Consider the following 15,723-nt stretch of genomic DNA (forward strand, 5'->3'; position numbering starts at 1 on the left):
TCTAAAACCCTTGTTTAATTACTGCTGCTCTGCTGGAAAGCCAGCGTGGGGTATGCTGCTAAGTGCAAAGTTATTTATGACAGGCTTTTTTCCTTGCAGAGCCTCTGCTCTGGAGCGCCAAGCTACCACACTGCTTACAGAAGGAAATGGGCTGCGGGTATCTCTAGGAGACAGCCCCAGTGTGCTTTGTTGGCTTTTGCACTAAGTTCTGTTGGCACACAGTGCTTGCTTAGCTCTGGGTACTTAGAAGAACACGTTAACCAAATCATGGAAACATGGATCCTAGTTGTGCCCTGAAAATTGTGCATGGCCTTTTGTGCGCCACACAGAGCCATAGATAAGAACTCCTGTTTACACCGCGGAAACTAAAATGCCACTTGTAGGGTTGAAGATGAATCTTTGAAAGATGAGCGGCTCCCTGTACTCATCGGAGCTTCAGACTCTTAAGTAGGATTTCATTGGGAAGATAAGAGAACTTTGATTAAAATTTAAATCAGAACATATTCTCTGTTGTTTAACTACAAGACATTAGTGAAAAAATTACTCATCAACATTAATCTATTTTATATTATCTTATTTTCCCTAGAAGTTATTAATAACTCTGAGGATTTATGAATGTACCTGAGCAAAATATCAGCAAAGCCCCCGCTAAGGCCTCTTCTTTTAAAAATAAACAAATAAATAACATCTGATTTTTCTACCTCTTGCCACTTCTCTTTCTCTTTTTCTTGTTTTCTTTTTAAAAAAATAGAATTGATTTTAATGCTATAAAATGTTATTCACAAAGAAGTTGGTGATTGTTTAGGAACCAATTAATTGAACTTGTTAAACATGGTTGCAAAACTTTCATTTCTCTAGTGAGTTCTTTCTAAACTGCCTAGTATTTAAACAGATAACATTTAATTTTTTTTATTTATTCTTTTCTCATACAATACATTCAGATGACAGCTTCTTCTCCCTCTAATCCTCCCAATTCCCCCACCTTCCTCTCCCCCAGATCCATGCCCCCTGTTTCTACCCAGAAAAGAGCAGGCCTGCCAGGAAATGAACATGGCACAAGATACCAGAAGGCTAGGCACAAACCCTCACAGCAAATCTGAGCAAGGCAACCCAGTAGGAGGAAAGATCAAGCACCTACCACTGTTAGGAGTCCCCCCCAACCCCTCCTTGACAGAAAACACCAAGCCAACAAACATACCATATATGCAGGGCACCTAGATCAGGCCATGCTGGTTCAGAAGTTGCCAGTTCAATCTGTGAGCTCTAATGAGCCAGGGTCATGCCGTCCTAGTGTCTTCGATCCCTCTGGCTCCCACGGTTCCTCCTGCCCTTCTTCTGTAGAGGTCCCCTAAAGCTCTGAAGGGAGGAACCTGGTGGAGACCTTCAACCTGCTCTCTCCACCTAATGTTTGTCTGTGGGTCTCTGCATCTGTTCCTATCTTTTTTTCTTTTCCTTTCTGTTTCTCAACAATTCCATCCTAAAACCCACTACTTGGTTCAGAGAAAGGTCATGCATATACCTCCAGGTACTCAAACACTGACCACGAGAACCCAGTCACTGCTGGCGTCATCTGGTGAGCAGTAGGGTATGGCACAGAATTCGGAGTGAGTTTGGAAGGTCTCTGCATAGGTGAGGATGGCTGCATCAGGAGCGAGAATCCATACAGGAAAGTGCATAGAATAGTTAAGATTATTGGAAACAACAGGGGAACGGACTACTTAGCGACAGAAAACCCAGTCACAAGATGTGGAAAGGGAGAAAATCAGGACTAATGTTTGCGATGTTGGCAGTAAAAGTATTGACATGAACTGAGAAATTTCATTACTTAGATATAAACACTTAAAGTTGACAGCCCTAGTAGTATCTCACTTTCCACAGTTTCATTTCCCTATACCAAAGTCAATCTAGAAATGAACAATTCACAAGTTTTAAATTGCGCGTCATATGTACTAGCACAACAGATGTCATGCCATAATGTTCTGCACAGGCTGAGACGCAATTATTCCTTTGTCCAGGGAATCCACACTGTGTGCACTACCTGTTCGTTAGCCATTTAAAAGCTCTCAGCTGGCTCTCAGGGCGACTGCCCAAGTATTGCATTTCTTGGGTTCAAGTAGCACTTAATGGTGGCGCAAAAGTGCGAGAATAGTGATGCTGGCAATGTTAATGTGTCAAAAAGACATCAGTCAGTGTTTTCTCTAAGTGATACTGCAGAGGTCATCAATAGTACCATAAGCATGTAACATGACAAACTATGCACATTTTCAGACATGCATCTGGAGTGTATCCTCTGGAAACCATCAGAAGCAGTATCAGTGAATTCTGGGATTATCCACTGGAGTTAGCCTCCACAAAGGGAAAGAAACCTTTATTATCAATAAATATGTTATATAACAGGAAACTACTTTAGGTGTGAGAGGGAGTAAATGCATATAGGATTTAGAGAGAGAGAGAGAGAGAGAGAGAGAGAGAGAGAGAGAGAGAGTTGTTAGCTACTGAGACACCTTAGCTGTACCAAAGACAAGTGACTATTTCTAGCTGTAGATCATACAGATCACAGAATCCAAATACTATTTTATTGTAAAAGAAACCAGGACTTTTACCACAGCATGAGGAACTGTATTAAAGGATTGCAGAATTAAGAAGGTTGAGAACCACTGATACAGGCCAGGCCCCTTGCCTTGGCAATGACACCCCCAAGAGTGGCCTGGTTCTTCCGCACATCAACTAACATTAGTAATCAAGACAAATCTCCATAGACATGAACACAGGCCAACCCAATATGAATAATCTCTCACTGAGAATCTCTTCCCAGGAGATGCTAAATTGAGTCAAGTTGAAATATAAAGCTAACCATCACAATTCTCTACAAGAAAAGCTACCTACCTGCAACCAATAAATATGTCAGCTTCAAAGATCTTCTTACCCGTTTTGGTTAAGACAGTACAGAGATGTCAGCTATGCAGCATTGGCTCTGATGCACAAAGGGAATTGTTAGAACAACTGAATGGTGAGATGCTCGGTGTGCAAACTGCTCGCCATACAAGTCTGATGACCTGAGTTCAAGCCCCAGTACCCACTGTAAAGGAGAAAAGCCAACCTAAAAGTTGTCCTCTGGCTTCCACACAACCTGTGACATGCAAGTGGCCTTACTCAGGCACACACACCATATACACACACACACCTATGTTCATATCTACATCTACAAATACTCAAAAATACATATGTTCACACGCAAATAATAAATTAAAATTTAAAAATAATAACCAAATGGAACTTGAATGTGCTAGTAATGTTTTGGTGCAGCTTTCCTGATTTTTGAAACTGTGTCTATATACAAAAATGCCTTCAAAGAAGATACAACTCCTAGTTTTAAAGAGTGAAGACGATGAGGTTGACAACGTCCAGGCAACTTGTTAGGCCCACAACACCCTGCTGTCATTGCAACTTTCTGTTAGCTTGAGGTTGTTTCAGAACAAAATGAAAATTTCAAACTGCTCAAATCATGTTTAACTATTCAAACCTCACAGCGTGTGAGGACTTTATGTTCTGCTGGTGGATTATCAGGACTGTCCTGAGAATTCCTGTGGTGTAGTCCATTATAATGCCTTTCAATGGCTTGAAAATATACTTACTTATGGCTGCTTTAAGATCTCATTCAATTTCCAAATTGTACATGGATTGGTATATCACTATTAAGATCTCTTCTGTGAAGACATTTGAGAATTCAGATCATCTCCCCTCTCCCAAAATCAAAGAAGAGACGTGGAAGTGGCAATAGCATCCTTGACGCAGAATCAGTCCATCTTGAAGAAGCATTAGAAACTCTGGAGAGATGGTCTGTGCTTTAGAGCATCCCTGCCTTCCCAGAGGACACAGTTCAATTCCCAGCACCCACATGGTGGCTTACCCCTGTCTGTCACCCCAGTTCCACAGGACCTGACACCCTCTTCTGGCCTCAACAGGCACTGCTTGCAGTGTTGCATAGACATACATGCAGGCAAAACATTCATGCACACATGCAGAAATAACAACAGCAGCAACAACAAAAACAATAAAAAGACATTGCGGTGCTCCAGTGGCAAAATGAACACACTGTGCAGGGTGCTTAATATGGAAACCTGTGGAACAACTGCAGGGGAGCATGGTGGACAGAGCCAACGCTCCCTGCTGGTACTTACCAGTTAATGCCTTCATCTTTTTCCTGGGACATCTGCTTACATCTCAGGGACTCGCAGAAAACAACTTTAAAGCTTATGATTCAAATGCTGCCTTGGAGAGTGTTCATGGGGAGCTCAGGGTTACCCCTCACTCTTCAGGAAATCTTGTACTTGTCTATGCCACTTCTCACTCGGTCCAGCAGGTGGTAGCCTACACAGGGACAAAGTCCTTCCTTCCCCTTCCCCAAGTGACAAGCAGACCCATTTGAAAACCAGGAGCAATGTGGTTGAACTCTGTGCCTTCTCTGCACCACACAGGAGAAGGATTTCCTGGGTTGTTCTCTGGATGGATATTAGGACTGAAACCATCCAGCAGAAGGAGGCCAAAATAGTTCTCTGTTCATGTGTGTTCATGTGGTCTTCTGAACCTCAAGTTTTTGTCTTCTTCATATTTTCCAGAAATTCCTCTGATCTTATATCTCTTTGCCCTGATTTCTGTGACGTGGCTTTGGGGAGGACTGCATATGGCCTACAGACACGTCTGGATGTTGGTTCTCTTTGTCATTTTCAATAGCCTGCAGGTAAGGCAAGCCTTCCAAGGCCACACACGTCTAATGAATGCAAAACTCAAGTGTCAACATTCAAGAAGTAAGAGTCTACTTGCAGATGAGTTTGCGTGCACAGTGACGTACAAAGTCTTAGAAAAATGTGGTGGGGGCCAAATAGCTAACATTTGAAATATGTCTGGAATTCCAACTTACCCATCATGTACGCTTGAAAAGGAAAATATTTACTTGTTTATTTTCAGCAATATTAAGTAACTGCCAAAATATGTTCTTTATGGTTAGTTATGATCAGATAGCAACCATGTAGGACCGATGCACATAAATGGGCCATAGCTGTGTCTAGACATTAGGTCAATTGAGTAGTTAAATGGATGTTTAAGCAATTTCCGCTTAAACCCTAATGTTTAGATACAAGAATATTTCAGCGACTAAAAAATGATTTCATCCTTTCTTGAGTCTAATGGTGGCAATTTTAAGTTAATTTTACAAATATATTTGGGTAGTATGACTAAAAGTTATTAGTGATTTTTAGTGCTTTTGTTAAATGGGAAAACTTTTCTTCTGAAATTATCAAATGGAACAAATGAATACATTTTTCTTATTTTCCAAAGTAAAAAAGAGCCCTTAGACTAAAAAAAAAAGTCATGAAATTACCAAGAATACTTTTACATAGTTACTATTTTGTGCGCCATGTTGTAAAAAATGTATATATGCATATATACATAAAATTAGAGTCACACACAAGACCTTCGGGTTAATACCTAGTCTCAAAGAGGAAGAAAGAAAGAGGAAGGGGAGACAAATTCTTTAATATGAGTATAGCCTACATGATGGCATTGAATCAAAGTACATTATCTGGTTAGGAAGGGAAAACCATAAAGTGACCTTATGTAGTAATAAGAGCGGCGGGGCTGCGTTCCCAGCACCCTGGCCGCCTGCTCGGCTAGCTTATGCCCCGAAATAATTACACGGACACTGTATTCTTTTAATCACTGCTTGGCCCATTTCTATCTAGCCTCTTCTAGGCTAATTCTCACATATTAATTTAGCCCATTTCTAATCATCTGTGTAGCGCCCCTAGGTGCACTTACCGGGAAGATTCTAGCCTATGTCCATCTTGGGTCGGAGCTTCATCGCGTGCATCTTCCCAGGAGCAGCGAGCATGGTGTCTCTCTGAGGCGTCTGCCCCCGAGAGGAGAGCTGTGGAGTCCGAGCTCACTTCCTCTTCCTCCCAGCATTCTGTTCTGTTTACTCCTCCCACCTATCTTCTAACCAATGAGGGCCACGCAGTTTCTTTTTATTTATCCAATGACCTTCCTCCATCAACCTTAAAGTTTAGAAATGGTGGAACATAGGCATCTCTGTATAGGACATTGGAGCACATACACTGCCCAAAAGGTCGCCGGTACTATCAATACCTAGAGAAGACAGCCATACCCTTGTAGGACTGACAATTGAAATAAGTAAATAGTTAGCTCCAAGTTATGCAGTGTCAGGTATGAGCAGGGTGTTATGGGAGCTGAGAAAACAGTCATTTCCATGCCTGTACCAGCATGCAATCAACATGGCATGCAATGGTGAGCCATTAGGTCAGAGGCCCTGCCTTGGACACCTAGGTTCTAGCAGAAATAAGATCAGAGTCCACATTAACAGCCTGCTGTTGTGTAACAAATATTTTCCTGGGGAGACAAAACACAGTCATCTACTCACCCCAGATAGGCAGGCAGCCCAAAACAGACCAAACTGTGAATGCCACCAAACTCAGACTTAGTGAACCAATGACTTTTGTTGGGGTTACTTAAGGAATATGGGTGAGGGGTTACTTATAAGAGCAGAAATTACTCAAAGACAGCTGCATCACCCCAGTCTGGGTGACAGCTCCCAAAGCTGAGAACCTGGAGCACACTGCTTGGGCCGCAGACGGCTCAACAGGATGAAGAGTGTCCTTTCCAGCTGCCTCAGTTGGTCTAAGCCTCTTTCAGGCAGTGCAGCTGGTTTCTGCTTCTCCCAGGCAGTGGAGTCTGGTCACACAGTCTTTTGCAGATCAGCTTGGTTTCTGGAGTCTTTTTTGCAGCTGTGCTCTGTTTACTGTGTCAGATAAGGGCCTAGTGAATCTGGTCAGTTCCAGGGACTTCTTGAAGCTGTTTTAGGGGTTTAGTTACCTGTTTAAGGAGGTCCCTGCTGAGTGGAAAGTTGTGACCTCAGAGAAGGCTGACACAACATCTGCACTGCAGTGCTGTGACCTCAGAGAAGGCTGTCACAACATCTGCACTGCAGTGCTGTGACCTCAGAGAAGGCTGTCACAACATCTGCACTGCAGTGCTGTGACCTCAGAGAAGGCTGTCACGACATCTGCACTGCAGTGCTGTGACCTCAGAGAAGGCTGTCACGACATCTGCACTGCAGTGCTGTGACCTCAGAGAAGGCTGTCACGACATCTGCACTGCAGTGCTGTGACCTCAGAGAAGGCTGTCACGACATCTGCACTGCGGTGCTGTGACCTCAGAGAAGGCTGTCACGACATCTGCACTGCGGTGCTGTGACCTCAGAGAAGGCTGTCACGACATCTGCACTGCGGTGCTGTGACCTCAGAGAAGGCTGTCACGACATCTGCACTGCGGTGCTGTGACCTCAGAGAAGGCTGTCACGACATCTGCACTGCGGTGCTGTGACCTCAGAGAAGGCTGTCACAACATCTGCACTTGCATTTGATTTGGTGGCTGCCCAATGATCCAGGGGTGATTCAGAGTTTTAAATATTTGCTGCAGGCCTTTAAAATTGGGAAACATTGAAAACCTGAATTCCTGACTTGTTGCAGAGCGGTGCATGCATGGTGGTGGTTTTTAAGACACTGTGTAGACAGAATATGTGACGTCACATTGTATGTGCTGTGCTTTATTGCCCCTACCTGAATCCAGAACACCCCCATGCTTTTAGGACAAATGAAGAATGTGTGGCTATCTATGGGCTCTTTCAGGCTGAGAAAACAGTGTTACCCAAAGTTGTAAAAGAAGAAAGTGATTAACACTGTCTAGATTAAGAAAAGGGTTGAACGGGGAAGAAAAATGAAAGAGGAGACAGAAAGGGCAGGTTGTCTTGAATACCATTAGCTCCTGCACTCTTTCAGGACGGTCACCAGCTGCCTTATCCAAAATGAAGGCTTCAGACTTGGGAGTTTGGATTATTTTGACTTCATGGATTTTATTGTCAACTTTTTCTCCCTTTGAATGGGGATGACATGTTCATACACTCACGTTTGCCCTTTCAAAGACTGTCTAGAAATGTTTAGAATGGAATACTGAGAAGAGCCAATGTGAGCAGGCAGGCTGTTGTCATCTGAACTACGGTATTCTGACATTGTTCTTCAGGTGTTGGGGTAGTGACAGGTTTCAGGGCTGTTGAGATTTGCTTAGTGGTTACATATGAGAATGAAGAGTGCAGAAGAACATCACTGAGAAATTCCTGACTTAGATGGTAAGTAGATGTGAAGATCGTTCCTCACATGAAGACCATGGTTCTGGGAAATACGCAGCAGAGCTGGGAGAGCTTTTAGTGACACTGTTAATTACAGCAACCTTTCCGTGACTGGGTATGTGGAGATGCTGGTGAAAGCGATTGCTAAGGAGTGATCAGAGAGCACAGAGGAGGAGGAGGCTACGAGTTTGTTATCGCTGTAGGAAAGAGAGCTTCAACAAGATGCAGTAGCTACTCCATGGCAGTGAAGAAGCCAATAGGAAGAGAACACACACCTGAGCAACTTGACTTCATGGGGTAGCTTCAGAACTTTCTATGTATTCAAGGTCCGTGAGCTACATGAAGGGGGCTACCAATAAGCAAACCACTGGACCTCACTCCTGGAGCTGTTCTTACAACATCTGGGTGGGCTCCAAAAATGTTCAGTTCTGACAAGTTTCTGAGTGAAGCCGAATCAGGGATTTAGGGGCCATAGTTTGAGTGGAGAAGGCAGGGAAAAATGGAGGAGACTTATAGTTTAGGAAGAACGGATGGTTCACAGAGGAGATTTCTGATCCTTGTGAAAAAAAATGAGGGAGAAAGTGACAACCATAAAACTGGCTCTACGCAAGGTCAGGCTGAGGCAAGAGGAGCAGGAGCTGAAGAGGCATCGCCTGCCAGCTAGAAAAATCTGCTCCCGTCAGTGGTAGACATGGCAGACTTCTGCATTTTATCTAGCAGCCTCCAATCTTAGGCCGAGCTGCAGGGTCACGTGTGTAGAAAAGTGAGTTAAAAGCCTGAGGGGGCACAACATGAAAAGCGGGGAGCAACTTGTATGTAGAAAGTAACTCAAGCTGTATTCGAAGATGCTCAAGAGCTGAAATCAGTAGGATTCTGTGGGATTTGCATTTGTAATGGAGCCAATCAGAAGTCACTAAATCAGCTAGCTGCCTTCCCAACCTGGAGATCATGACCCCTTTGGCAAACCTCTACCTCCAGAAATATTTACATTACAATTAGTAACAATAGCAAAATTACAGTTAGGAAATAACAACGAAAATAATTTTATGGTTGGGGGTCACCACAACTTGAGGAACCGTATTAAAGGGTCACAGCACCAGGAAAGCTGAGAAGCACTTCATCAGATAATACAAACTGTAAGACTGTGGTGGTAGCCCATGTTGTCTACTGAACTACATACTTGCATACATACATACATACTGAAACAGCTGTGCTAAGTACAATGGTGGATTTCATCAGAAGATAGAAAAATTATTATCTCTTTTCAAGGTCCTTATTGCAAGCTAAGTAAAATCTAAAACTATTGCAAACTCTTGTTTAATGAGCTAATTTCCTCTCTGTGACATTCCTGGAGCAAAGACCCTGTGTGACAGTACTGTGTGGTTCTGAGCACCTGGAACATGCAGTCTTGATATCAGAGACTCAGTAAAATCAGTCTTCAAAGTCATGCTTGTAGAGGGCATTTGAAATGGTCGTTTCTCTGGATTTCATGAGTCAATTTAATTTATAAACTCCCCTGAGTCTTCAACTTAAGCACTTCCACGCTGTATGCCTATAGAATAATAGGATCTTTCAGGTACATTCCATGAGGACTCAATGATTTGTCTTTAGTTTTTGTTGAGTTTCTGTGACCCCAAATTATAGTTTGTTGGGTTTTTGTGACCACAAAATTATACTGTGTATTTGTGCTTTCCTTGGTTTGTTTTGCTTTGTTTTGTAGGTTGGTTAGATTTTTGAGATAGGGTCTCTCTGTGTAGTGCTGGCTGTCCCGGAACTTGCTCTATAGACCAGGCTGGCCTCGAATTCAGAGATCCACCCACTTCTGCCTCCTGAGTGCCGGGAGTAAAGGCCTGTGCCACCACTGCCAGGCATGCCTACCATGCCTTGTATATTTTGCTCAGGGATTCCTGCCTTATGTTTTAAAATCTGGATTATTAAGATGTCATGGGTCCTGTGAGAGCAATGAATAAAAGGTGTATTTCTTTTATGTATTGTTTGATACATTTTAAGTAAGGAACCTTTTTCACTTGAAATCCTGTTGGAAATACATTAATGACTGAAAGATCCAAGTTGGACTGTCACACTACTAATATATTTGAGCATTTGGAAATATATACATGTAAATTTATATATTTTAAATCATAATAAGAAAATGCAAATGTAAGATTAGAATAAAATCATCATTCTAACTATATCAGTTATTATGTCTAAAACTCAGTTCCCCATGAACTATAAAAAAAACCAACAAAACACAAAAAAACCCTAGAAATTTCTCTAAGAACTGAACTCATGTTCAAATTCTTTTTGGTTTATAACCATTAGTTATATTTCTTGGACTTTTTTATGTGTGGGTTTTTTCTTAATCCACTGTGTATTATGAGCAAACTATAGAGAATAAAAATAAAAAATGCCTTGGACCCCAGGAATCTTTTCCTTATTTCAGTAACTAATAGAAAAGATGCAAGCATGTCATATCTAGTCTTGCTACCGTCCCATGATCCTCTGTGGGTAGACCCAATTGTCCACTGAGCTTTGTTTTGTGTCAGAGTCAGGACTCCAAGGCTGCTAAATAGAAAGCAATATTCCCTTACTTGTCCATCATGCGTAGATCTCAGGACGCTTCCCTCCGTGTTTCTGGCTGGACTTTCTCAGTTCACTGAGCATGGTACCTACCACCTGATTTACCTCCCAACAACTTCCCAGCTCTAGTGAGAAAACAACTTGTTCCTTAGCAATCTCAGGAAGGACCATGCTGCTCCACCCCACTCACATCCCAGACAGGAACCAGTCACATGGTGGCCCGGGCTCAAGCCAGGCCCGAACTGGTTCCATGTACTGAGTCCAATGGTGGAAAGGGTCAAATTGATCCTAAAACAGTGGTGTATCAGGAGAAAGGATTTTCTTCCCAATAGGAGAGATCAGGCCAAAATAACAGATGTCCACTGTACATACTTTCTAAATCTCCTTGTTCATTAATTCAAGTTTTGAGGAAGCCAAGGACAGCTGTTGTCAAACTACTAGGAGCTTCGGTGTCTGTTATCAGCGCCAAATTCATAATAGACAGCATTTCTTTAATCCCCTGTTATATCATTGCAATAACTTCTATTTTAAAAGTAAAATGAATTGACTTTGACATTCTTTTTAAGAAGGTTTTTTAAATTCTGTGATGTCAGGGGAGGTCTGTACATGTAAGTACAGATGGCTGAGAAGGCCAGAGAGTTGGATCGCCTGAACTGGAGTTACAGGCAGTTGTGAACCACCTGATATGGATGCTGGGAACTGAACACAGATACTCTACAAGAGCAGTATGTGTTCTTAACCTATGAGTCATCTCTCCAGCATGAGTTTGTCATTTCTTAGTCGATTCACACTACTATTTATAGATCTGGTTTCTTGAAATATTTGAGCCAGAGTATATCCAAATTTGTTTAACAATGAAGGGGAATAATTACCAGGCTGATACTTGGCTGGAAGGCATAAGTAGGACCCCATCCATCATTAAAATACTACTGAATCTGTTCCATACTTCTACAGATCTCATAAACAGCCCCAGATTTTAGCCACAGAAAGTGTCTGCAAAGTCATGGCTCTTCTCCTGCACACAACACTGTACCACTTGGATTGGAGAATGCCCAGGCCAGAGTTATCATTAAATGCAGCAAATCATAGCAGTGACTGGGATCTACAATGTGGTTCTGTGTTTAATAAGAACCAGTTAGAGTCAGTCTGGCATACGTCACTTAGTTTAGGTTTGCTTCTGTGTTTCTTACTGTCAAAATTTTACTGGATGGTGAGAGAAATAGACTAATGGGATACAAAATCAAGCCTCCCTCCCCCACCCTTTGTTTGGAATTTTCACTTAGCATCCTGTGCAGCTCACTGCAGGTGTCTGCTTAGATACGGTACACATTTAGTCTTACTGCTTTCTTTGGAGGATAAACAGCTCTTGGGAAATGTGCATTGTTAAAATAATCAGTTACAGAGAACTAATTGTTTCAAGACACTCCCTTCACTATTGCCTTCCAATAGCCAAAAAGCCAACAGTAATAAGAAATGTCACTTCGTTTCCATTAGAGACTAGCACATGAACTATTCATGAAGAGTGCGAAGCAGTCCTCCCTCTTCCCAGAAAATCCTGGAATAAACATGGAGAAGACAGGGAGGCTGGGGCTCTTCATCTTTCATCTCTTTGTTGATTTATCCCAGAGCTGTGTGTGTCAAGTTCACTTGGAGGGGGGCGGGGAGAGGACCGACAGAGTCCATTTGTCTTGTAGAGTAAGATTCAGAGGGTCTAATGAATACCTTCCACACTCTTCAGAGCACCCCGAACATCCCCATAACTGTTCAAATAAATACACAGAAGCCGAGGGGAGCAGGTGTATTTTAACATCCCCTGTCACTTCTCCCCAAGCTCTCCAGAGTTTGGTACCATCTGGTCTGATAAAATGTCTGTTTATGTAAGCTGCTCACTCCTTCTGACAATGTGTGACTCTCAAAAAGCTGCAGGCTTTCCACTTTGGCAGGAGCTCTGTTTTCCAGGTATGTGCTCCCGAAGCTGGGTTGCCAGTGAGCAACCCTGAGTGGAGTAGGGGAATATTTATCACGTGGTCACACGTAGCCACACAGAACTTCCCAAAGCTGACTCTGTCTTTCTAAAACGGGTGCCTCAGTTTCCCCTGCCTCAGCGCAGCCATTCTATCCTTTAGCCTTTTTCCTCATGGTTTCGTTGCTGTTTTTGTCATTGTTTTCCTTTTTTGTGTTTTCTGGGTCCTCTATACCCACATTTTTTCAGTTCACTGTAACAGTACAGCACACTGTAATACCCAAAATTGCAAGCTTAGCAGCTTTGCAGTAACCAAGATGCAAATAAATGTTGTCCGTCAAAAGTTCTGGAAAGCCGAGCAAGCAGTGATGGATGAGAGCGCTTTTATGTAGTCAGTCAGATTCGTCCTCTTATTGTTAATATGTTTCCCAGGGTCTAAAACTTTATTACCTTTTTATATTGTTCAAATTCTAGTGTGGGGGAGGGTTGTCTTTTATAATATTTTTCTGCACATTTTACAATAACTTTAATGTTTGACTGCCATGTCCCCTAGAATGAGCATACAACTGCTAAGCAAACTCAGTTCTACCCCATCACTGGGTGATCAGGGTTGAACCAAGGGCTTCTGGTGTCCGTGGCAAATTCTCCTGTTCAGCTACACACCCCAGTCCTCTAACCTTAATCTGCTCTCCTACTTGATGTATCTGAGAAATAGTTGTCTATTTTCTAAACAAGTGATGATTCTAGGCCTAAATTGTGTCCTTGTAAAAGTGTTGTATAAAATATGTATGCATGCATATATCATATAAATTTGTAAACTATACCATATTTTATAAATGTAAAACTCTGTAAACTAATCAGTGAACAGAAAGGTTTGTCCCGTGAGCCGCATAATCAAAACTGAGGCCAAAGGGATGAGCTCACTATCTCGGTCTTCTTCGAGTCTCCCATTGGACCACTGGCACTCCTCCGAATAAGTTCAGTGCATTCCCTTCATAGAGATGCTATTGGTCCATCAATCTTAGTTGTAACACAAAGCTTTTGTGTACTTTGTACTGTCTTGCTTAAATATGTAACCAGCGCCTTATGATTCGAGCAATGATTTATAAAGCTGAAATGGTTTTGTGTTGGGTGTGCAGATAGACGGGGCAGGACCTGGCTCAGCCTCCGCCCTACAGCACTGAAAGGCAAAGGTAGAAGTAAATACAACTTTAGCAGTGTAAATCCCACAGCAGGCAGTTTCTGTAAACCTCTGGAAAGAAATGTTTCGATTTGTCACAATAGAACTTCCTTTGGAAGGCTTGGGCCTATGGCTTGATCCGTAGAACCTGTCTTCAGGCTTTGTGACGGTCACCTAGTTTGTCTCTTCTCCTGGGGACAAACTCAGGTGAAAGTCTTTCTCCTGCCTGGCACTCCCTGGTCTTCATCTCCTCACTTCTCAGCCTTGTGAGCTTCATGAATTCTTTAACTTCCAGGCAGCTGCTTTCTGCTCAGTTTCCCAGCCCTCCGCTCTCAGCAAGCAGCTTTAGCCATGGTGAAAGGTCCTGTAGGTCTCATTTTATCTGGAATTTTCCTTCCTTATGTCTACTCTTATTTTGTTGGTCCGTTTGAACATTGTTTGTTGGGAGACATCTGGTGCATATTCTGCTTTCTGTACATCAACCAGTCCTCTGACTCAGAATTGGAACATTCTTTAGAGAGACAACAAAAACAAAAACAAACAGCGGTAAACACAGGGTGCCCTATTTAATGAGCTTCCTTCTCTCTAGGATGTTGGACTAGCTATTCTGATGTCTCTATAATGCTTTCTGCCATTTTGTTATAGTATATATGTGTCTAGAACCCCTTCTCCACCTTACACAGTTCTGTGCAGTGATGTTAGTCTGATATTATCTAGTCTGCCAGAGCCAGCAAATCTAAATGGATTTATTTCAACAAATATCTCATAAATTTTTAAATGAAACAAAATTCATATTAATAAACGGAGCTACTAAAAGCACTGCAGTTCATCAGGAATTTAGTGACAACTGTTGGGACACATGCACTGATGGAACTGTAATTCAGGGATGTTTGTGCACGAAGCATTGCACAGTCAGCAGATGAGACACACTTAATGCTTGGTGTAGCATCAAGATTAAATAAACTTCCGGAGAGGGCTTTAGAATATAATCTGTCATTCACAGATTAATGTTTAGACACCACATACCTATTTCAAAAATTGGAAGAAAATATTAGAAAGAGTCATCAAGATGTTTGTGTGGCAAGGGCCACACAAATCCGAGAATCTGGATTCAGTCCCTGGAGCCCACAGTGGAAGGGAAAAATCTACTCCCAAAATTGTACTCTGAGCTGCACATGCATGCCCACGGCACATGCATACCCACACTGTCATACACACGTCATATATACACATACCAGGAGAATAAATACGTGGCTCTCCTGAATAAGTGTAGCTCTCACCCCTCATTAAAACTCTCAGAGGGAGAGACCTTCACAAGAAACCACGATCGGACGCAATATAGAGATGGAGAGTGGAAAGCCCAGCCCCAGTGGACACATGTGCGTCATAGGTCCTGCATCTGTAGTCCAGGGAGCATCACGGAAGAGAAGGCAGGAAGACTGGAAGGGCCAGAAGACTTGGAAATCTTCTGTCAGCAGTCTGTAGTGGCAGGCTTTCTTGTCAAACTATCTTTGACCCTCCAGCATGCAAACAATGGCATGGGCAGTCTTATTAATAAGAAAAGCTCAGTCCATAGCTTAGGCTTGTTCCTAACTAGCTCTTATAACTTAAATTAACCCGTTTTTATTTGTCTGTGTTCTATCATGTGGAATTACCTCTCTTTCATCTTGTACTCTCTATGTCTCCTGGATTCTCCTGAGTGCCTAGATTCTTCTTCTTCTTCCTTTCTTTCCCCAGAAATCCTGCCTATACCTCCAGCCTAGCTATTGGTCATTTAGTATTTTTATTACACTGATCATA

The 15,723-nt window shown here is 42.4% G+C and overlaps 1 protein-coding gene across 1 annotated transcript in view; it reads left to right on the forward strand.

The window, feature by feature from the left end:
* Window positions 1-15,723, forward strand: part of Adgrv1 (adhesion G protein-coupled receptor V1) — a 532,771-nt gene that overhangs the window by 454,823 nt on the left and 62,225 nt on the right. The window contains exon 87 of the mRNA XM_075976408.1: window positions 4,620-4,741. Within this exon, the coding sequence (XP_075832523.1) occupies window positions 4,620-4,741 (122 nt within the window). The remainder of the gene's footprint in view (window positions 1-4,619; window positions 4,742-15,723) is intronic.

Source organism: Microtus pennsylvanicus, chromosome 6 (assembly GCF_037038515.1).
Source record: "Microtus pennsylvanicus isolate mMicPen1 chromosome 6, mMicPen1.hap1, whole genome shotgun sequence".
Taxonomy (NCBI): domain Eukaryota; kingdom Metazoa; phylum Chordata; class Mammalia; order Rodentia; family Cricetidae; genus Microtus; species Microtus pennsylvanicus.